Raw genomic sequence first — 24,065 nt, forward strand, 5'->3', positions numbered from 1 at the left:
AGCTAACTCATACAGCCTTCTTGAAGCCACTCCACTCTTGCTTTTCTCATAAAGGCAATTTATTCCCCATTCTGCCCAATTTGCTGTGCATGATTATTAAGTGCTTTCCTAATATCCAATCACTTCTTTTCCTTTGACTACAAAATCCTCATTTTGTGTAGGGAGGCAATGTACCCAACTAACCACTCACTCTATCCATTTCTCTTGCAGCTAGATATGGTTATGGGACACAGTTGAAGCCTTAAAGAAGGATATGAACAACTGATGAGATGGACCACACCCCTTCCATTTTCCACCTTCTTTCTTACTAGAACACAGATGTGATGACTGGGGCCACAGCAGCCATTTTGAGTAAATGAGTAAAAAAAAAAAAATTGAGCAAATGAGTCATGAGTAAAAAAAGAAAATAAAAAAGAGATGTCAGACCTGATATTGTTGAACTTCTAAAGCAATGCCAGTGACCACCTAACTCCAGAAGTGTTATTGTACAACAAAATCAGAAACTTGGTTCCAAGACACCTGTGTAAAGTGAGCTTCTGTTACACACAACCAAATACAATTTTAAATGAGTGAAGTTAGATTTTTGTCACTTGTGACCGGAAGAGTCCTGACTAGTGATTGGGCCTTTCCTCTGGGGAGTCCTCTGGCCACGTCTGAACTCTACACCTTAAGGTGCACTGCTCCCCCTTACTCTCTGATTTGCCTGTAGACACAAAGTCATTTCCCTTTTTCCCCTTAAAATAGATGAGATAGGTGGATAGTTCCAAAAAGTATTTTATTAAAATCCAAACAAAAACACAAAGGAAATAATTACAAGAAATATAAACAGCATGTAATTGCCCTATTCCCATGTCTGACCCTAAAATCACCAAATAAGCTTTAAGAGCCCCTATTCTAATCTCTTTACTTTATGGCAGTAGTTCTCAAAGTGGAGCCCCCAGACCAGAGTATCAGCATCCCCTGAGAACTTGTTAGAAACACAAATTCACAGGCCCTAGCCCAAACCTACTGAATCCGAGCCATGGGGGTGGGGTTAGCAATAAGTGTTTTAACAAGCTCTGCAGGAGATTCTGATGTAGCCAGTGTCTGAGAGCCCCTACCTTAGCATAATTATTTGCCAGTTTCTTGTAGGTAATTAAGCCCTGTCTCCTTTTCTTCCAGGCAGTGTTGGGTAGAGCCAAAGGTTTGGAATCAAAGAGTACTTGGAGCCACATGTGACTCTGCCATATTATCAACAGCTGTGACATCTTGGGCCAGTTGATTAACCCCTAACTGCCTGGGGTCTTAATTTCTTCACAGGTAAAATGGGATATTACTTGTTAGGATTATTTAAAGATTAAATGAGATGAGACCAGCAAAACACCTACTCACTGTCCGGCTTCATGCAGTACTAAACAAAGTCAGCTAGTTCTTTTAAAGTCTGCATCTCAGTTATGCAGCCACAGGTCAGTCCAGCAAGAAATGTCTGGTGTGTACACTCATCTTATTTTCAAAAAAAAAAAATATATAAGTTCCCTAAATTCAGTTCAAATCTCCCAATACTTATAGCTACTCCCACTTCAGCTAGGTATCGAGACAAAGAGTCCAGCTTATTTCTTAACTGATTTACTGGAATTACTGACACTCATCACTCCCTGGTGGTTAATCTGGCCTTTCCTGGCTGGGGCTGGAGGAATTTCCCTCCTCTAGGGCGTTTCCATCCTCTTCACCTCCAAGGGTCTTCCATCAATCCGCTCCTCTCCATTGAACCATAAACAGCCTCCAACCGTATCATAAATACTCTCAGAATTAATCACATTCAGAAACAATCATTCACTCACAGGAACCAATTCAGAAACATCGGAGTGTAAGACAGACACGGGAACATTGTTTTTGTGTGTTTTTCTTTTAACAGTTTATTGTTTTGAATAAGGAATCCATATCCATGATTAAAAGGTTCAAATATTATAAAAGGGAACGTAATGCAAAGTTACTCTCTTTACCAACTCTGGCACTTAGATCCCTACTCAGAGGCAACCATGCTTATAAGCTTTTTGGGTAAACTTACAGAAATAGTCTATATGTGGAAAAATCACGGGAAAAAAACATGAATATATATATTACATATCTCATCCTTTGTTTTCCATAAAATGTAATACATTATACACACTGTCTGCACCAGGAATATGGAAAGTATGAATAATAAGACTAATTAGAGACTTTAATAATCTGCAAAGTCCTACGTAGGGGAAGCCTGAGAGTCGGGGTGATATTACCTGCAACATGAAAGAACCTTATCCTGTCTCTTGTATCTCTGGCTGCACACAGATGCTCTCTTGATGGCTGTATCCATGCGTGGGTGTGCACATGTGCATGCATGTGTGTCTGGCCTTACTCTCCACACAACTGTGGCCACACACATCTTTGGGGATCAACCTGTTTTCTATCCCACCAGCCTGTTCACTCATCAGTCTTAGACTGGACTTCTGATACCTGGGTTGAATTGCCCCTTGAAGCCCTTGTAATAGTGACTGGCTCTCTGTTAATTTTTCTCATGCCCAAGTCTGTGTGGCAACATCTCGATTTACTGGGGACTCCCACTTGACATTGCTCAAGCCTTAAAGCCCAGCGTCCCGGGCTGCTCACCTTCTTCTCCTGCACTTCTGACACCCACTGACAAGCAGCCTGTGGGATCCTAGTCCATCCCTCCCCCAGTTTTACAAATGGGAAACATGGGGCCCAGGCCTAGGCTCAGGGAAGTCCCCAAAGGAACATGGAGGACCTGGGATCGTTACTCTAGCATCAGCTTGGACAAAGTGGGGTTGGACATCTAACAGTAGTAGGTTTGAATCCTGGCTTCATTACATGAGAGCTGTGTTTTCTTGGCTCTGGACCCTCAGTTTCAATATCTGTAAAGTGGGATAATAATAATTACATATAGATTAATTAGAATTATTTTTAAAATGGCAGAACACCAAATAGTAAATATTATAGGATAATGATAATTTTGCAAAATTTAAGTTACATTCCTGTATTTCTTAAAGAGGTTCACCCTCAGAGCTCCAGCTTTCTTATTTCTGTAAACATTTTTAGCACATATAGAAAACTTACACATAAGGGATATAAAGATTATCAAGACTCTGCGTTTGTCCTCTAGAGGTGTGGTGGAGACAGCTAGCCAGTTCCTAGAGCTCAGTAAGGGCTTCCTTCCCAGGAAGTGTGATGAGAAGCTCTGGAAACTAAGAGCACTTTATCTACCTGCTGTTGACAAAATAAAGGGCAGAGGCAGGTCTAGGGTGGGTATGACTGCTGGACCAAGGCCAAGATGGGCTGAAATGGGAACACATGTTTCCTGGCATATTTCCTCAATCAGCCTCAGGGATCACACAGTTACTCGCTTCCATCCCAGCTCCTCTCCAGGATTTTCCAAATACTATAGCCCCGTGCCACTTTCATTTCTGAGCTTCCAGATGTGCAGGGACAGAAGAGTCCCCCTCCTCTGCCCCCAGGCATGTCCTTCCACCTTTCACATTTGGGCCCCAGTGAGACCTCCAGATAAAGTCTCTTAAAATAAGCCTCTGAGGATAATTTGTCAAGCACACGATTCAGCAACAGGGCAGGGAATCTCTCCTGACTTCTGCAGATAGGGGCTTACATCACAGCATGAAATTTGTTTACCCTTATCTTAGCACACAAGAACAAATTATCCCGTCAGTTATAAATCCATCAGCCCTGCTTCTGTGGGTAGGTTTCTGCGTAAATCTCCAGCAAACTCTACTTAGCTGACTGTTCACTTTGGTTTGCTGCCTTTTCCTGGCTCCGTGCTCACAAAATTGTCAGTCTCACTAGAGGACACACTGGCTTTTATCTGTAGACAGAAGAAAAGAAAGAGAGCAACCAGAGTCACTGCTGTCACAGAAACCACACCAACAAGGGCATGTGTCTTCTCTCCCAGCTGAACTGCAGTAGCTCCCTCCCCTCCTCTCCACCAAGCCCTGGTAAGAAAAGTTCTTAACAGACTGGGAAACCAGAACTTACCAGCTTCCAGGTCCTCCTGTAGACTCACCCCGTTCAGGATGATTAGTACCAATAGATGATCATGAGTGGGGTGAGGAACCTGTCCAAGGGGCTTAAATAGCATCACTAGTCCCAAAGCCAAATGACCAGGATCAGGAAGGGGAAGGGGAAGGGGAAACTTTTCATACAGCTGACTGCTAATTAAACATCAAACATTAAAGTAAATATCATTGGCCTGGGTGCTCATGTCTCAAGGACAACAGTATGGCCTAAGAAAATGTTTTTTAAAAATCGTTAGCAATAACAACAATAGCTATGGCATCCTTACCTTACAGAGTGCTAAGCTCCACTGAGCGCTCTCTCACTTGCCCTTAACCCTCCAGGAGCATTACCTTGCAGGGATCACGATAGCCCAGAAGAGGAGTGTACTGTTAAAACTAGGGAACTGAAGCACAGGGTTAAGTGATTTGCTCAAGGGCACACAGATGTAAGAGATAGAGCTTGATTAGGTGGTCTGACTTCAGAGCCTTTGTTCTAAATCAGTGCTTCCCAAGCCTTAACTGCTCACTAGAATCACCTGGTGATCTTGTTAAACGGCAGATCCTGGTTCAGCCAATCAGGGGCGGAGTCTGAGATCCTGCATTTCCAGCAAGCTCAGCTCCCGCGTGAGGCCCGTACTGCCTGGTGGTAACCACCCTTGGAGAAGCAAGCGTTGCCCTGATCCAGCCCTGCAGAGTGAGACATGAGTACCTCTGCTGATCCAACGACTGCTTGTTACCTGTCGCAGCGGAAGAACGGAAATTGGGGGTGAGCTGCTAGAAATTTTATAACTATTTGGCAGTTATTTTATGTCTGCTAAATGTAATAATAACTTAAAAATTGGGCTTCTATGTCATTGTATTATATTCTTACTTAATTCTTCTAATAATTTATATCTATGTTATTTTACAAAGGTATCAGCTCACAAAAAGTTGGAAGTTATAAACAAAACAAACAAACAAAACAAACAGCCTGGCCCTTTTTTGCAGATAATTTGAAAATCACTTCTCTAAACTACTACACTGTCCTGGCTCCCTAACCGATGGGGTGTCTAGGACCAGGGTACGTGTGTGTCTGTGTGTGTGTCTGTGGGTGTCGGTGAGAGTATCTGTGTATATCTGTCTGTCCCCCCTCAATTCTCATTTCACGTAGGTTCCATTTCCTTATGGTTTTAGGGGCATTCCTGCCTATCTAGCCTCATATGCAGATGGAGACTACCATCCATAAAACTCCGCAAGTAATGTGGATTCTAGTTCATCCCTTCCTAGCTTTGGAATCTCGGCCAAATCATTCAACCTCTCTGAGGCTGATCTGTGAGGTAAAACCCACCCACTGTGTGGCAGGGATGCAACGATATAAAGCACACAGAGTGCTTAGCACAACACCTGGAACCATCCCTAGCAATCAATAAAGAGCAGATATAATTATTATTTGGGGGAAAAAACCCAACAGCAAGAAATAAATTCATATCAGACATTCATCGACTTATCAGAATTTTTGAGAAAATGCCCTGATACTCTGCTAAGCACGGGGTAGGCAAGATGCTGTACTTCTCTCAACAAAATTAAATTAAAATTTCTTCTTCAACTTAGAACAATTAGAGCCCCATTTCTCACAAAAGTCGACAACCACAGTGGCACTATTCTGCCTGTGAAGAGTGAGATGAACATAAACCAAGGACTGGTAATGGCCGAGGCATACAGGGTGATTGGGAAACTGGCAGATAAGCCCAGAAGGATGGTGAAGAGTCAGACTTATGAACACATGCAAAGGCGATGGCTTCATCACCCACAGATGGGACCAAGAGGAGTGTGGAATATGAAGACAGAGGAACTCAGCCATATGGGTTACTGCCTGGGCAAGGTGGGTAGCAGGAGGTTACCCCTACTCCATGGCACTGTCCTGTATATGAATCTTGGCTCTGCACATCACTAGTGGTGTTGTCATGGGCAAGATCCTTAAATTTACTATTCCTCTGCTTTCTCGTCTGTAAAATGAGGATAATGATAATAATGCCTACCTCACAGGTAAGGATTAGAGGAGTGAATACATATAAAGCTCTTAGGGTGGTGCTGGATACAGTAAGCATTCAATAAATATTAGCTGCTACTATCTTGTTTCTTTGTTTAGTACCACCTTTATGAATTCTCTATCATCTGAGGTGAGATCCTCAAGATCGAAAGTTCAGAAACCCAACTCTGCCAACCCACTGAAAATGGAGAGACTCAGCCCACAGAGTCAGACACATAAAACCAGCCCCCTCAGCTTACTGAATGGCGAAAAGAACTGTAATTACTAGGTCAATGTGTCATCTTTATAAGCAGGTCTATAGGGGCAGCAGAAAGCCTCTTAGAAGGTTGCTCGCTTGGCAGGGAGTAAAAGGGAGTAGAAGATGCTCGGTAATGCTAGGGGTGGAGTTCTGGCTCTGTGACAGCCAGCCTTGTCCACCTCCATCAGACTGGGAATTCCTTCTTCACAGACCCCACTCTCAATTTTGTGCAGGGGGCTATCTGCTTTACCAGGAGTTGCTTAAAACACATCCCCCTGGAGCCTACTTTAGCCCATTTGCTTTCTCTGGAGATTTACTGTCCTCCAGAGACAGGCATTCATCTTTAGGTACTGTCTCGGGCAGCTTGGGCTACCGTAACTAAATACCACAAACTGGTGGCTTAAACAACAGAAATTTATTTTCCTACAGTTCTAGAGCCTAGGATTCCAAGATCAGGGTGCTGGTTATGTCAGGTTCTGGTAAGGCCTTCTTCCTGGCTTGTAGATGGCCACCTTCTCACTGTGTCCTCACAAGTCAGAGAAAGGAAGATCTGGTATCTGTTCCTCTTCTTATAAGGGCACTAATCCCACCACAGAGGCTTCATCCTCATGACCTCATTCTAATCCCAATTATGTCCCAAAGGCCCTACCTCCAAATACCATCACATTTGGGGTTAGGGCTTTTACATATAAATTTGGGGGGGACACAAGCAGTATATAACAGGTATATTAATGCTTTTGAGACTTGTTGATGCATTCTGCATATCTTTGCTCTTATCCTCATAGGAAAGACAAATTCATTTCACTCTTGCCCTCAAGGGTCCAAGAGGTAATATACTTGAAGACAGAGACATAAGGTGTCATGGAAACAGCTAGAAGAGCCAAATGCAAGCCACACATGTAATTTAAATTTGTATAGTGGCCGCATTAAAAAAAGTAAAAAGAAACAGGAGATGTTAATTTTAATAATATATTTTGTTTAGCCCAATAGATTTAAGATGTTATAATTTCAACATGTAATCAGTATGGAAACATTAGCAAGATCTTTTACCTTTTTTGTACTCATTCTTGGAAATCGATGTACATCTTACATTTATGACACATTTCAGTTCAGATGCTTAATAGCCACATGTGAGTACTGGCTACCATGTTGGACAGTACAGAGATACAATTTCATGGTGAACTTAGCTGTGTTACATGGGCCCAACTTCTTAAGCCCCCTGAAACTCAACTGCTTAGTACAGTACCTGGTGTACCCTAAGCATTTAGTACATTTTAGAATTCATTTTCTCATCTGTAAATTGACAATATTCCCGCACCATTAAAGCTGTTGTGAGGATGACTAGAGATGACCCATAAAAAGCCTTTTCACTTATTCATTTAACTACAATGTATTGAGCCTAGCACTGTTCTAGGAGGTCGGGAGAACCCAATAAACAAGACAAGGATCCCTGATTTCATAGCGTGTATCGTCTAACAGGGAGAGATAATAAACAAAAATAAATTAATAAAGTATATAGAATACTGAAAGGTGATAAGTGAGTTGAATAAGTGATAGAGAAATAGAGCAGGAAAGAGGATAAAGGGTATTGTGGATGACAAATGTCGCCTGCCGCATCAGTAAACAAAGGGTGTTTCAGCCATCAAGCCCTCAGCCACTGCGGTCACCCTGACTCTGCACCCTGAGGGGATTCGGGATGGAAAAAAAAGAAAAAAGATACTAGCCCTGGATAGTTAAGGTGCACATCAAAGGAATGGTTTCAGTGAGCCCAGGCTCTTGCATCTTCTCATACATAGGAAAATGCTAAATTCATTAATTTGAGATGTCTGGTTTTTCTTTAATTAACAGTAATCTTTTGATGGTCTGACTACCTGGTTTTTGTCGCAAAAGCTCCTTTCTGTCTTGGCTCTTCCTTTACCATTTTTGTAGCCGTCCCTCAGAGATGGCTGAGCAGCTGCCTCCCAGACTTAAGTTCTCAGCAAGCCTGAGGAATACAACATAATTCTCAACTTTTAGGTTGTGCATTTTTCTTTTTCAGTTGACGGTATGTATGGGAGGACATTTGAAATTTTAAATAGGGCTGTTGGGGAAAGCTCACCAAGAAGCTAACATCTGAGTCAAGACTAAAGAGCACACCATGAAGATACCTGGGGGAAAGGCGTTCCAGGCAGAAGGAACAGCAAATGTTGAGGACATGGGGGAGAAGCATGCCAACCACGGGGGAGGAAGAGCAAGGGGACAGTGCATCTGGAGGTCTGAGCGATGGGGCATCAGACGGGTAATGAAGGAGGCAGGCAGGGCTGTGGGGCTATTTTAGGGACTGATACCGAGCAGGACCCTGTGGGGCTCCTGGGCACAAAGCCTTTGTGTGTCCCCCATTTCTTTGATGACAGGAAACAGGCTTTATTCAGCCTCCATGACCCTCCCTGAGTTCCAATGGGCAGGTTCAAGTAGTTGTTAATTAGGGAAAGGAGGGGATGCAGAGACAGGGGAGGAACAAACAGTCAAGAGAAACCATAGTGCAGCCTTGGGACGAGGTCCTGGTTCCCCATCAAGGGATACACACAACAACATCTTTGAGCTGTTTTGCAGATACTGAAACCCCCGCCAAGTGGGAGAAGTTAACAGTTAATGGTTAAGGACAGTCTGCTGCCCACAAGCACGGAGACCCCAGACTGGTTGGAACCAGAAAGCTGATGATGCCGACTCTTGCTTACCTCACCACCAAACCATCAGGAGAATGTCCACCAGCTGATCACACCCTCTTTGAACCATTCCTATAAAACTCCTCACTACCCCCTCTGGGTTGGGACACACAGTTTCGAGGGCATTAGTCTGCTGTGACCCCCTTTGCCTGACAAAGCAATGAAGCTAATTCTTCTCTACTTCACCCAAAACTCTGTCTCCGAGATTTAATTTGGTGTCGGGGTAAGAGCCCGGATTTGACTTCAGGACTTTGGCTTTTCTCCAAGGGAGACAGGGAGCCATAGGAGAGTTTTGAGCAGACCTGGCTAGGCTCGCTATCTCACAGGATTGCTGGGGGCTGCTGTGTTGTGAATAGACTATAGGGAGGTGAGTCCTTCATCAGGATCCCTTGGCCCCAGGCCTAGAAGTGGTTTGGGGAAAGCAGGCAGAAATTGACCAACCAGATTTAGTGAGCCCAATGCCCCAGGTACTGGGTGGGTGGTCCCCCTAATCTGTCCTGCAGAAAGCTGCGCTGAACAAACACTGTCTTCCTCTCTCTTGTCGGAGCTCTTCTTCCCTGGAAGCATGAAGAATGGCCAAGGAAAGAAAAGGACACTGGGTTTGCTCTGCCGAAGCTTCTCTTGTTATTGACAGCCTTGTCTCTTCTCTGAATAGCTCATCCTCCCCTTCTTGCACAAGAAGTGCAAAATAAGATTCTTAGAATTTAGATTTTTTTTTGAAATCCCTACATTTGGATTTGCAGATATGCCAATATTTGGATTTGTAGAGCTGTAATTTAAGCTAGTCTCTCCCCTGGAACCACCTGGTGAAATGCATCTTTCATGAGGCTTCTGCAGGAGCCCAGCTACAAGCTCAGACTCCTGGGCACAAATCAAACTCCGGTTCAACACCAACAATATAATGTCAGGGGCCTCCTAAAACAGCCAGCTTCCGGGAGGCACAAGCCTCGGTGTTTTCCAACTGGTGAGCCCTCTTCCAGGAAAGGGTTAAAAGCTTCCTCACAATTTAGGCACAGGATTAATGCATGGAGAGCTGAAGGTCTGGGGTGGGTGACAGCCCCAGACCACTTCTCAGGGCATCTCCTCCACATCCCAAACCACAGGGCAGACTAGCTCTTGCCCAGCCTGCTTGAGAGAGCCTGTTCTGGGGATCTGAGGGGAAAAGGAAATAAAATGCAGAAGCCAAGGAAAAGGATGACACTCGGCAGCCTCTGTGCTCCCTTCCTTAATCTGAAGATGGAGGAATCATTCAGCCAAAGTGCAAAACTGTTTCTGCAGGTTTTAAAGCCCAAGACAGGCTGGGAGGGTGAAGAGAGAGGGAGCAGCTGCAGGCCAGTCCTCTCAAAGGAGAGACAGGCCCAGCCCTCACCTCCTGGAAAGAATCCAAGTAAAAAAGAAAAAAAAAAAAGAATGAATGCCAAAAGCATGTAATATTTATTGTCTCTTTTACTGGATAACCCAGTTTGCATAGCTGCTGCTGTATGCATAACCTCGCCTGGAGATGGCGACCTTTTATGAGAGTGAGGTCTGGACTAGAACACCTGACTCTCCTTTCTCCCCTCCCCCTTCCCTGCTCCACCCCCAGCAATATCCCCAATCAGCTCAGGGGCAGAAAAAGCAATGACCAGGATAGGGAGCCACCAAGGTAGGGCAGCCAAGTGTCCCAGTTTGCCTAGGACGTGGGACTTTCAGTGTGAAACCAGGATCGTCCTCGGCACACTGTGACAAGTTGGTCACTCTACATCCAGAAGACAAAGCAGACCCCTGGTCCTCAGACTGGCCAGTGTCTGGATGAACAACACACATGCTGGTACTCCTGAGGCAGCTTGACATGGCGTGAAAAGTATGGACTTGGAGCCAGCCAGATTTGGATTTGAATCCAGCTTCTCCCACTTATAATCCATAAGATTCATACTCCTGAGCCTTTGTATTCTTATCTGGGAAATGTAAAGAAACAGGATTGGTATGGAGATTTAGTAAGCTGATGCCCGTAACAAATGGTTATTCTTTGGCTCCGCATATTAAAATCATCATCTGGCTCTAACACGGCCCTAACCTAGGGTTTGGTAGGTGTAAATAACACGTGGCATCTACACAGTCTTTAGAATTTTCGAGGTGCTTCCACATACACTGTCTCATATGACGATTCCCAAGTGAGGCAGATAGGATCATGAGCCCCACTTTAGAGTTTGGAAAAGGAGGCCCAGAGCAAGTAAGGGACGGCTCCAAGGTCATGAACCTGGCAAACAAGACGCCAACCCAGGTCATGTGTTTTCATTCTGCTACCACTCACTTTCTATGTCTCAACAGAACTCCAGCTGTGGGTAACAGGCACGGGGAAGTCTGGAAGTTTCCCAACATAAGGAAGTTGTGGAGGAACCTGTTTTCCAGCAAACTCACTCAGCTATCTGCCGTTGCCGTGAGCCTGGGGCCCGGCCCTGGGAACAGGCAGAGTTCCAGACTGCCTAAGCAGATAATTCTGCCCTCCTGCTCCTGTTTTGTACATTCTTGGGTTGAGCCATTTAAACCGAGATCTCCACTACACCTGCAGAGTCGGGGGCCAATGTCTTGTCAGGTAGAAACATCTATTCTCGATTATTCCCCTCTGCTCTGGACAGGAATACCGTGAGAGTAATTAACTGGCATTCAACACAACTTGTTTTTATTGAGTGCCTCCTCCAAGGAGGTGTGTGGAATGTGACACCTGGGTCACTGCTGGGGGAGGACGCAGCTACAGTATGGCTGAGAATTCAAATCTAACGTTTGAATTGAATCTAATGGCTGCTCTCAGGGAAGGTGACTTGGTGGCTTTATCCTTTGTTCACGAGGCTCCATCTGTAGGGAAGGCCTTTCCTCCCTATGGCGTGGTCATTTATAGGACCTGCTTCCTCTCTCATCCCTTTACAGTCCATTTCCCATAGGGCAGCCAGAGTGACAACCCTAAACCCCCAAAGCTTTCCCATGGCTCTAACTGCACCGCCTTATCACATACCTTCTCACTGACTGTGCTCTAGTCGCAACCTTTTATCCCCCCTTTTTCCTAAACACTCCAATTCCTTCTCACCTCAGGCCTTTGCTCTTGGTGTTCCCTGTGGAGGGAATGCCAAGGCCACCTCCTTCTCATCCTTCAAGTCTCAGCCCAAGTTTCACTTCTTTAGGAGCCCATCTCTGACCATTTTATCCAAAGTAGGCCACCTCACCCCTGCCACCCTCTGTAGCCACAGTTATTCAACCCCATTACCCTAGTCTATTTCTTTATGGCCCTTATCCCTCTCAGAAAGGAATATACAGTTACTTAAACTTGTCAATTGTCTCCTCCTGTCAACACATAAAAGCCATTAAGAGAAAGGACTTTGTCTACTGAGTCTGTGGCTTTTTATCTCTGGAGCCCAGTAAAGCCAGACACTCAAATATTTGTTAAATATTGAAGAATGTATTTGTCTCTATTTAAAACAAAGTGGTTATGAGCACAGGCCTTGAAGTCAAGCAGACCTGTGAGATCTCACCAGCTGGAAGAAGTCACTTAGCCTCTTTAAACTGAATTGTCTTTTATAACAGAATTAGGAGCTCACTCAATGGTAGATGTCATTGTTAATTTTAGGGTTGTGTCACCCTAGTCCAAGCCCCTGATGGCAGGCACTTTAACATTCACCTTTGTATCTACATGTCTTGAAACTTCCCCTCAGCATCCTCTACTTTCCCTTCCTGTAGGACATGTCACACTGTCTTAAGGAGTCTATATATTTCATGGGGACATGAATACCTACAAAACCTAACATAGTGCCTGTTGTACTCGTAGAATAAATGTGTGGTGTTTAAGACTAACAGGTACCTAGTAGGTCTTCAAGAAATATATTTTGAATCAAGTTCTCTTTACTATTATTTTTTTATTGGAGTGTAATTGTTTTACAATGTTGTGTTAGTTTCTGCTGCACAACGAAGTGAATCAGCTATATGTATACATATATCCCCTCCCTCTTGGACCTCCCTCGCACACCCCCCATCCCGCCCATCTAGGTCATCACAGAACACCGAACTGAGCTCCCTGTGCTATACCGCAGGTTCCCACTAGCTATCTATTTTACACGTGGTAGTGTATTTATGTCAAACCTAATCTTGCAATTCATCCCACCCTCCCCTCCCCCCCCACCCAGGAGTTCACACATCTGTTCTCTACATCTGCATCTCTATTCCTGCCCTGGAAATAGGTTCCTCTATACTATTTTTCTAGATTCCACATATATGTGTTAATATACAATATTTGTTTTTCTTTTTTTTCCCCCATCTTTACTGGAGTATAATTGCTTTACAATGTTGTGTTAGTTTCTGCTGTACAACAAAGTGAATCAGCTATACATATACATATATCCCCATATCCCCTCCCTCTTGAGCCTCCCTCCCACCCTCCCTATCCCATCCCTCTAGGTGGTCACAAAACATCCAACTGATCTCCCTGTGCTATGCAGCAGCTTCCCACTAGCCATCCATTTTACATTTGGTAGTGTATACTCTCTCACTTCATCTCAGCTTCCCTTTCCCCCGCTGTGTCCTCAAGTCCGTTCTCTACGTCTGTGTCTTTATTTTTGCCCTACCACTAGGTTCATCAGTACTGCTTTTTAAGATTCCATATGTATGTGTTAGCATACGGTATTTGTTTTTCTCTTTCTGACTTACTTCACTATGTATGACAGTCTCTAGGTCCATCCATGTCTCTACAAATGACCCAATTTCATTCCTTTTTATGGCTGAGTAATATTCCATTGTATATATGTACCACCATGAGGTATCACCTCACACGGGTCAGAATGGCCATCATCAAAAAAAAATCTACAAACAATAAATGTTGGAGAGGGTGTGGAGAAAAGGGAACCCTCTTACACTGTTGATGGGAATGTAAATTGATACAACCACTTTGGAGAACAGTATGGAGGTTTCTTAAAAAACTAAAAATAGAACTACCATATGGCCCAGCTATCCCACTACTGGGCATATACCCTGAGAAAACCATAATTCAAAAAGACACATGCACCACAATGTTCATTGCAGCACTATTTACAATAGCCAGGTCATGGAAGCAACCTAAATGCCCATCGACAGACGAATGGATAAAGAAAATGTGGTACATATATACAGTGGAATATTACTCGACAATATTTGTTTTTCTCTTTCTGACTTACTTCACTCTGTATGACAGACTCTAGGTCCATCCACATCTCTACAAATGACCCAATTTCGTTCCTTTTTATGGCTGAGTAATATTCCATTGTATATATGTACCACCATGAGGTATCACCTCACACCGGTCAGAATGGCCATCATCAAAAAAAAATCTACAAACAATAAATGCTGGAGAGGGTGTGGAGAGAAGGGAACCCTCTTGCACTGTTGGTGGGAATGTAAATTGATACAACCACTTTGGAGAACAGTATGGAGGTTCCTTAAAAAACTAAAAACAGAACTACCATATGACCCAGCAATCCCACTACTGGGCATATACCCTGAGAAAACCGTAATTTAAAAAGACACACGCACCCCACTGTTCATTGCAGCACTATTTACGATAGCCAGGTCATGGAAACAACCGAAATGTCCATTGACAGATGAATGGATAAAGAAGTTGTGAATCAAGCTCTCTTTAGAAGACATTTTAAATATATGAATTAAAGAATAATACCAGATGCTATGTGATCAAGTGCTGACTTGCATATAATCAAGTGATACAATGTATAATATAGAAATTTGATGGCAGAGTTGGCCGACACAGAGGCTCCCAGGGCCAGTCAAGGAACTAGTAGGTGAAGTGGGTAGGACAGGGACTGGGGCCAACTGGAGGCTACATCTCATCTCCAAGGCAACCACTGCTCAGCTCTAGCTTTTTGTTGCCATCCTGGAATGTGGGCCCAATGGTCTCATACATTAGCACTTTCAAGTGAATCTGAAAATCTGAATTTTTATGTGAGATTTCCCAAGTCTCCAAATTATTGACAGTTAATTTAAATTTATTAAACAAGCATTTGAGATGAGCAAAGCATGTTTGGGAGCCATTCTGTAACCTATGACCAAGAGCCCTGGGGGATCAGATGGAGGCTGGGCCCTAAACAGGCATTCATGGAAGAAGTTACACAGGAGACAGGCTATTGATATGTCCAAGAATTCCCCTAAAGCGTCCATCAAGCATTTATCGAGCACTTACTGAGTGCCAGGCATTGGGATATAAAAGACTCAGAGCCTGTTCCCTCTGAGACTTTATAGTTGGTCAGTTCAAGAACTGTTGTTGAGCCACAACCGTGTACCTGAACAGAGCTCATCAAGGCAATAGGCTAGACACCTGGACAACAAGGTGTTGTTTCCTTACTCATTAGATCTGTGCCTCAGAGTGCTGGCAGCAAACTGTCATACTACTGTGTCCTTCTATGGATTCCCCCATCACCAGGCAAACTAGCTAGTACCACCTAGGGGCAAAGTGGCCTACCACAGCTGATGGTAGCAGAGGTTCCCCAGTCTAACAGACATGGGATGACTTGCCATTGCCTCTCTCAGTCTAAACCCCCTCCCTCCCTGTAAAATGGGCATCTACATGAGCTCACATGCTAGTGGCAAATACTAGTCAAGTAAAACAGCAGCTTCCAGAGCACGTGTTATCAAAAAGTCCAGGGAGGAGACTCATCTGGTCACACATGCCTGAGGCTGGTCGGAAAATACTTAATCTATACAGCAGACATACAGAAGTCTCTTTTTGGTCTAACTTATACTGTGATCTTAGACTTGCTGAAGGACTAACTTCCACCACAGCCCTGCCAATATTGATTGTTGGGGCTCAAAAGTATGTAAGTAGATTAATTTCTTTCTTTTTTTTCCCCTCAAACTAAAAAGGATCACAGTGGTGTTAGTATATTCCTGTTTCCACTGGTCGGTATACACACTGAATAATAGTGTTACCTGGAAAAACTGAGTCAAAAGAAACAGTGATGGAAAACAGGGTAGAGGAGGTCTTGAGTTGCATTCTTAATTCCACCAAGAATTACTTTGGGTGTTCCAGTGTTCCAGTGAAAGTCTAAGCTTGTTTATTGTCATCCCTCCACCCCGACTGCAATCCATTATTTAAAAAATAAAAAAATAAAAATAAGAACAACCACTTTGGTAGCTTCCATCTTAGGTACAAGAAACAAAACCAACATAGAGGGGAGAGGGAGGAACTGTCCTCTTGTAGTGGAGGTTAATAGGCAATACTATTCTCCTGTCACTTCCTTCTGTAAGTCAGCAGGAAGGAAATATATCCACCGAGGGCCTCTGCTAATATGTTCTTAAAGCCAATTAGGCAATTCCTACATCCTCTACCCCCAAAATAAACAAGCAGAGCTGAATGCTTTCTTTCACTATCCCATGTATGAACTGGTAACTCTCAAAACAACACTGGAGGTTATGAAATCAACTTTGTACTAACTTCGAGGGATATTATTAAGAGCCCGGGTCTTGGAACAAAGTCAGTAACTAAGTCTTCATTCTGTTTTATACTGTTTCCTTTCTGTGAAAATTTTTTTTCTTTTTCTATCTGAAAGTTTCACAGGGCTTATTCTGGTAATACCTCTAAACGGAAGCACTTCTCCAGCTGTCCTAGTACAAAATTCTCTTCTGTGACCTTTGGCAAGAAATCGGTTCTAGGAAAGAAAAGAAAGAAGCAAAAGTTTGTTTGCTTTCTAATGACTATTCCTCCCTCTCCAGGTACTCTGGGGATGAAGAGGCGAAGGGGAAACGGAACGAACACCAAACTCTTAATCCCTCTCTCCTTTCTACACTGGCAGGTGGCGTTTGCTTTCCAACTCCATTTTAAAGCTCACAGCTCCGAAAGATACAACCTGAGCAAGCACCGAGGACTCCACAACAAGGTCTCGCTCTAAGAAGGTAAGCAGGGATCCTACTGGTTAGGCGCGAAGACCGCCAGTCCAGTCGGCGCGTCAGTTATTTACCGGCGGGATTTAAACCCGCTCTGGAGCGGGGGCGTGGCCTGGGCGGAGCCCCGTGGCCCGTGTGGGCGGGGCGGAGGCGGGGATGCCTGAGGCTCAGTGCCGTGCAGGAAAGACCCGGGCTCCGGGAGCGAGCGCCTGTGTCTTTAAATGCCAGGGGCTGCTCTCCCGCCTTGGGAGACCGGAGCCGGATCTACAATCCCGTCTCTCCCGCTCCGGCGCTTGTTGCTCGCCCGGCCCGTGCGGGAGCTGCCGCCGCGGGGCACCAGGGCTGCTTCCTTCTCCTCCTTCTAGAGAGCCCCACCTCCCCCAAGAACAGGTTGAAGGGGAAAAGCGGCCTCAGGCGGAGGGAAGGGGTGCTGTGTGAAGAGGCGCCGCTCCCCACCTTCAAGTCTTGAGGCGCTGCGTAGCCGCGGTGGCAAGACATGCGCTGCTCCCCCCTGCCCAGCCTCGCAGCCGCTGGCGCCCGGAGAGGAGAGACTGCGGAGCCCACACCTGCAAACTCGCCCTAGAAGTCTCAGGGTGCGGCGGGGGGGCCCCTCCCAATTCCCCACGGCCTCCACCTCTAGGCGGGTGAGTTTGCGCAGGTAACCCGAGCTAGAGGGCGGGCGCGCGGGGGGAGGGGCGGGCAAGACGGGAGGAGAAAGCGCCGCAGGTGAGCCAGGTAGGGCGGTTCACCTGCCCGGGCCGCTCTGCGGGGTCCTAGCCGGTTTCCTCAGCGATGGATGGGGGGGCGTCTCTGGGGCTAACTTAGGACCCTGAGGTGAAAGGAGGGGGCTAGGAAAGGGGAATTAAAGTTTCTTTTCCTTTCTCCCTCCTGCTTGGGATTGGCAGGTAGGGCGCTGGCGGAAGCGGTAGGAGTCGCTGATGCAATGGGCTTTTGCTTGGGCGAGGTGAAGGGATGGGGGCGGGGGAGAGCTGGAGTGCCCGGCCTCCTGCGACCGTGACCCTGGAGGCGGAAAAGTGAGGAAAAGCTCGCCACATCTGAGACTCCCCGTAAAATGGCTCCAGGTGTCCGGCTCACAACCTTTCTTCCTCCTCTTAAGAACAAATCGCACGTTTCACGGAAGGGCTCCTACATGGCTTCCTTGCCTTCCTCTCCCAACAGGTGGTCTGGGCCCCTGTCCGGGGACCTGTGCCAATGACCCTAGTGGTGGTTTCGCTTTCTCCTCTCACGGCGGTGTGAACGTGTGTCCGCAGCGTGATGGGCAACCAGGTGGAGAAACTGACCCACCTAAGTTATAAGGAAGTTCCCACTGCCGACCCAACGGGCGTGGACCGGGACGACGGGCCCCGCATCGGGGTCTCCTACATCTTCTCCAATGACGACGAGGACGTGGAGCCGCAGCCGCCGCCCCAGGGGCCGGATGGCGGTGGCGGCGGTTTGCCCGACGGCGGGGATGGGCTGACGCTGCCCTCGCCGCAGCCCTATGACCCGCGGCTGCACGAGGTGGAGTGCTCTGTGTTCTACCGCGACGAGTGCATCTACCAGAAAAGCTTCGCGCCGGGCTCCGCGGCCCTGAGCACTTACACGCCCGAGAACCTGCTCAACAAGTGCAGGCCTGGCGACCTGGTGGAGTTCGTGTCGCAGGCGCAGTACCCGCACTGGGCTGTCTACGTGGGCAACTTCCAGGTGGTGCATTTGCACCGGCTGGAGGTGAGCAACAGCTTCCTGACGGACGCGAGCCAGGGCCGGCGCGGCCGCGTGGTAAACGATCTATACCGCTACAAGCCGCTGAGCCCCAGCGCCGTGGTGCGCAACGCGCTGGCGCACGTGGGCGCCAAGGAGCGCGAGCTGAGCTGGCGCAACTCGGAGAGCTTCGCCGCCTGGTGCCGCTACGGCAAGCGCGAATTCAAGATCGGCGGCGAGCTGCGCATCGGTAAGCAGCCCTACCGGCTGCAGATCCAGCTCTCTGCGCAGCGTAGCCACACGCTCGAGTTCCAGAGCCTGGAGGACCTGATCATGGAGAAGCGGCGCAACGACCAGATCGGGCGCGCCGCGGTGCTGCAGGAGCTCGCCACGCACCTGCACCCCGCCGAGCCGGACGTAGGCGACAGCGACGCCGCGCGGACTACGCCGCCTCCTGGGCGACCCCCCGCGCCCGCCCGGGAGGAGGGGGACCGAGAGGCGGTGGTTCACTGACCGGCGAGTTGAGAGCGGAGCTATGTGAGGGAGCTGTTGTAGCAGCCGCTGCCCCCTCCCTCCTCTCACTCCCTCCTCCACCACCTTCTGGGCCCCTTCTGGGCTCCTGGGCCGTTTGGAAAACGGAGAGTTGGCGAAAAGCGCAGCCAGCTGTGGCTTGAGTTTGTTATCTTGGACGGAGGAGGAAGAGGGAGCAGGTAGGAGCACTTTGGCCGGGGGCGCTTCTCGGCTTCTTGCCCGCCGGCTCAATCTGTCTTCCTTTCCCGGGGTGAGGCACACTGTGGACTTGCCACACACTTAATCCCTGCTGGACTTGGGTCCAAATATCGACGCTTCTTATGCACTTAGGGGTGGAGAAAAGTTCGGAGTACCAATGCCTGCTGTTGCCTTCCGCCCGCTTCCCCTCCTACCATGGGCTCGGAGGATGCCCTGTAGTAAAGCCAGAGCAGGTTTGTGGTGGTGCTACCTCCAAAGAGCAGTGTGAGGGATCCGGGAAGCTGGGGTGACTTATCTTGTGGTTTTCCTGGGGTGCAAGGCTGGTAAAACCAGGACCAGGTCTGGGAGCCGCAGACTGAAATCAAGCAGCCCCCTGTGAAGTGTAACAAATAGTTGAGTAAACTTGGGCTACAAAACAAAGATTTTGCTATTTTCCCTCTCCCCATCCCCAAGCGATTTGTCTTCTGGAGCTGGCTTCCAGCTGAGTCTCCTGGGCCTTCGCCACTTCCCAGGTTACATGTAAATCATTGTCAGGGCCAGCTAAAGGAAGGATTCAATTTTGGTTCTGTTTTGCTGCCTTTGTTTCTCGCTTGCTATTGTAGGCACTTACAGCTGCGGTATTTGTTATCAAAGGAGGGAATAGGCCTTTGTGTCTCTGATCTAATTAAGCCTGCTTGGCCGTGTTCATCCCCAGGTCACACAGGAGGTCGGCTGCTGCCACCCCGTAAGGTATCCACTACAGAAACAGCCAGACAGGGTTGCCCTGGCAGGAATCAGTTTCCTGTCCATTCCCCCACCTGACTCTCTTCCTGAATAGAGAAGGTAACTTTTTTTTTTTTTTAATTTCAGGCTTTGGTGTGGTGGTCCTGTGAATTTTTTTTTTCCTTCACTGCCTCATCCCCCTCACTCAGTTTTTGCTGGTGGTAAAATCTTAGGCTTGAGGCCTATTTCAGTGGTAGTTGTTTATTTTGCTAGCCACACTCGATGCAATTTAATTCAAGATGTAAAGTCTTGTTATATTGCTGCAGTCTTCTTGTCGCTTGGAGAACAGCCCTTCAGAATGCTTTCTCAATGAAGAGGGGTGACAGCAATCATAAATAAATGCAACCTGGTGTAGTCAGCGCCAGATCTGGTGACAGTCCTAAAGCATGGATTGGTGATTGTGGGATCTGTCCGAAGCAGTATGGCTGATACTATTTGAATCTGCTGCTGTGTTTGCTTTACTCTGAGACTTTAAAAAATGTGTACAATCTGTCCTTTGTTTTCATGTGAGCTCTTTAATGATGTGTGCCCTTGATTTCAGAATCCTTCTCTGCTGCGCATTGGCATTGCTAATGCTGTCTCAAAAGTTGAGTAAAGTTTCTTTTTTTTCTTTTGGGAATCATTATAGGTTACACTGAACAAGTCATTTTGTGACCCAATTCTTACAGCTGGAGTAGACTCATACTTGAATGTTCTACAATGGTGGCCATCTCAGGCCTCCTGCCTGGAGATCTTTACATCAAGGCAACAAAACTTGAAGGATTTCCTTGTACACGTACTTTTTTTAAACTTGGGAATTTGAGGCCATAATTTTTAAAAGCCTAGACCTTTATAGCACCTCAACATGAAATTATTTCATTACAAGGGCATTAGCTATGTTCCCTGTTTTCACAGGAATCCCCAAACAGGTCCTGTCACTGTTAAAGATGAACCACACTTAGCCCTGGTCCAGGGATTTGGAGAAGTGTCAGTCTCTTGCTGGAAATGTTGATCTAGTTTTCTTGTTTAATAATCTTGTAGCTTTGTGTTTGTATTCTTTTGCTCCTGGAAAAGCGGAGCAAGGTAAACGTGGGTAAAGACATTTAGGAGAGCCTTCTAGATTTGGATTGTCTTTTATGTTTAACACAAACAAGGGAAAGTTGAATGTAATGACATTGTGCAGACAGCAAGAGAGAACAGAGCAAGCAGCACTGTCTAGCAGCTCTGGGCTAGCCAGCCAGCTCTTTTCCACTGCCCGGTCTCTGTCTCCCTCCTTCACCCCTCAATGGAAAGTGAATGTCATTGGTCACACCGAGGGACAGCAGTGACTCTGTTACAAACAGCTTTGTGAGAAATCTCAACTTGAAGGAAGAACTCCTATAAAATCTATATCAATAGTAGCATTCTCCCTCTAGAGAAGAGGTTTTTGATAACAGGGCTTGAAAATGATCTAGAAGAGGAAAGATCTACTCCAGATGCTGCTTTATCACGTGTTTTTACAGGGTACCAGAGATGTGAAGTACGTCTTGCTTCGGAACAGTGATTCTGTTGGAAGTTTTATTAGGGTCATCGTGCTTAAATTAAAGCACCAACCAGCCACTGAAGGTTGCAAGGAAGGGGACTGAATCAGCTGTTGGCACCTTTCTTGAGGACGGCAGTGTTGTGGATAAGAGTTTTTCATGTCCAGGCAATGGCTACATCTGGCACTTTAAAATATATATATATATTTAATAATTTTTGTTTCTCCTTAGGACTAAGACTCTAGAACTGTTTTGTACTGTGAATTACGGATGCTCTTTGAAGGCAAGGAATATTGATTCTAATGTTCTTTAGAAACTCTGGCAGGGATAAGCAGGACACCCAACTGGAACGGATGCTAAATGTAATCAGACAAATTATATTTTCTTACTTGAGCAAGTATTTTATTGAGACTGCTTATGTATGGCAAAGGAGCCTACAACTTCAGCTACACAACTTTTTATATTGAAAGAACTCATACTTTTTGTAGTTTTACTCCACATTTCATTTAAAATGACTTTATAGCACTAACAAGCCTAGCAGAAGACTTTACTCCAGACCTTTAAGGAAATTTTTAGTTTTTATGAAAAATGACACTTCAGTAGTTAAATTTCTCATGTCTTTGCTGCTTCTGGCCCTAATAGCACCAGTCGACAACACCATAACCACATGGAAACATATTTTTGGAAGCAAAACTTTAATTTTCTACAACATACACTATGGAGAGTGAAGAAGATTTAAGGATTGTTTTCTATTTTTTTTCTCTTAACAAAATGGAATCCACTGTGTTGAAGACTCTTGATATTCTGTGATTGTCTAACCGTTGTTTTTTTGTAAATTAAAATAAAATCTAGTGTGATCATCATCATTGAAAGGATTTGTTTGGAAAGTTACATTTTATTTGTGAATTTTTTTTTTTTTAAATCAGGGTAACTATAAACTTGACTGGTTTATTCAGCTTTTCATTATGTTTTGTTCTTAACTATACTTGTGACCCATGGAGAATTACATTGGCTAACTTGATAAATTTCATATGTATTTTATTTCCTAGTGAATTGTGTAAACTTTACTTTTGTTGAAGATTGTATGTTAAATCAATGTTATGTTCTCACACCACTTCTTGAGAAGGAGGTTCTGATTTGAAATTGTATCATTTCCTTCAAAATGAAGGGCAAGTGCTTAGATAAATAAAAGACTGATGATATCTTTTAAACCATTTCCTCTTCACTATGTCTTATTACAATAGAATCTGTCAAGTCCTTTTGAAAAATGCTCTGAGGGTTTCCAATAAACCATTCATTAGAGTTAACTCTCTTTATATACGTTTTTTTTTTCCATTTGTATACTTTCTTTTTGCCATTTTTGGTCCAAATCCAAGCTCCTCGGCTTAACTGCAATTTTTCTGAAATATTAAGTGTGTTTCATCTTTGCATTACTCAGTAAACATTTTGATGAATTCTTTTAGTGACTGAAAACCCTCCCTGCATTTACTGTGTGGGAATTAATCACCTATTGCTTCTAGGCTCCATGTTCATGAAGAACGTCTTGTGAACATAAATTTTCAATACCCGTTGATTTTTTTCAGGATCAATGCAAACGTTGCCAGAAACCACACTCACATTTTGTAGTCTGTACTGGGGAGATTTGGTAATAAGATCAGTAACCCATGTTGCGTCTTAGGTGGTTTCAGAATCCCAGACAAAGGGAATGGGTTCGCTGAGTGATTTAATTACAGAAAACAGGCACATGTGATCAAGTGGCACTGCTGACATGATAAAGGATGCAGGTGCCAGCAGTAGGTACAGGAGCAGATGTGTCCTCTGGGACTGGTGTGTGGGAGGCCACCAGCACTCCTTAGACCAGCACCTGAAGTCACTACCACAGTCCTGTGAGGCTCAAAAACCTGGGCTCCATCAACAGGCTCCCGTGAGGATTTTAAATAGGAAGAGTGTTGAATGCTGAAGGTTATTGAGAGCTCAAGCAGCAGTGCGACCATTTTTCCCTAGAGTGGTTGTCCTTAATTTATCATGGTTCTCATTGCACAGGAAAGTAGAGGGAAGGGAGCCTAATACAGAATGTGCATATATTTTGGGGTGATTTTGGTGGAGGCTGCTGTTCCTCTTTCTCCTAAATGGACTGAGTTTGCTTAATGTAGGAAAATGACATGTTTGGAAGTGTTTAAAAGGACCTCCAAAATGAACAGGCCCAAAATGTGTGCAAAAGGGCTTTTATTTCCCTTTACTGAGTTTCCTGGAAAAACTGCTTATTAAACACGATTTTATCTGCACAGTAGATGCAAGAAAGGTTAGTGTCTGATTTGCAATCACAGCAAGGTACTGAGTATGAAGGGCTAAAGGATGCTGAGCCCTAGACGAGATACTAGAACATATAAAGATTACAGACGAACAAAAACCTTAGATAATCTCTACCCCTGAGCTTGTTTCTAAGGGGAAATCAAATTTCACTCATACATG

General features: G+C 45.4%; 1 protein-coding gene and 1 long non-coding RNA gene across 5 annotated transcripts; one reads left to right on the forward strand and one right to left on the reverse strand.

Annotated features, from left to right (window-relative positions):
• Positions 1–1,922: 1,922 nt before the first annotated feature.
• LOC118883627 lies at positions 1,923–17,459 on the reverse strand. Of its 2 annotated transcripts, none has more exons than XR_005017060.1 (3): positions 17,359–17,459; positions 16,595–16,667; positions 1,923–2,888 (listed from the first exon to the last, which is right to left on the reverse strand). It is a non-coding gene; the product is annotated as an uncharacterized LOC118883627 (long non-coding RNA). The 2 variants fall into 2 exon arrangements; XR_005017061.1 differs by lacking the exon at positions 1,923–2,888 and adding an exon at positions 10,622–10,946.
• LRATD2 (LRAT domain containing 2) lies at positions 17,096–22,807 on the forward strand. 3 transcript variants are annotated; one of them, XM_036830643.1, is made up of 3 exons: positions 17,096–17,546; positions 17,808–19,140; positions 20,182–22,807. In XM_036830643.1, the coding sequence occupies exon 2, from the start codon at positions 18,178–18,180 to the stop codon at positions 19,114–19,116; it is 939 nt and encodes a 312-aa protein (XP_036686538.1). In that variant the 5' UTR covers positions 17,096–17,546; positions 17,808–18,177; the 3' UTR covers positions 19,117–19,140; positions 20,182–22,807. The 3 variants fall into 3 exon arrangements, with proteins under 3 accessions (XP_036686538.1, XP_036686537.1, XP_036686536.1); XM_036830642.1 differs by having other exon boundaries at positions 17,096–17,560; positions 18,082–22,807; XM_036830641.1 differs by having other exon boundaries at positions 18,082–22,807.
• Positions 22,808–24,065: the final 1,258 nt, after the last annotated feature.

Source organism: Balaenoptera musculus, chromosome 17 (assembly GCF_009873245.2).
Source record: "Balaenoptera musculus isolate JJ_BM4_2016_0621 chromosome 17, mBalMus1.pri.v3, whole genome shotgun sequence".
In the NCBI taxonomy this organism is placed as follows: Eukaryota; Metazoa; Chordata; class Mammalia; order Artiodactyla; family Balaenopteridae; genus Balaenoptera; species Balaenoptera musculus.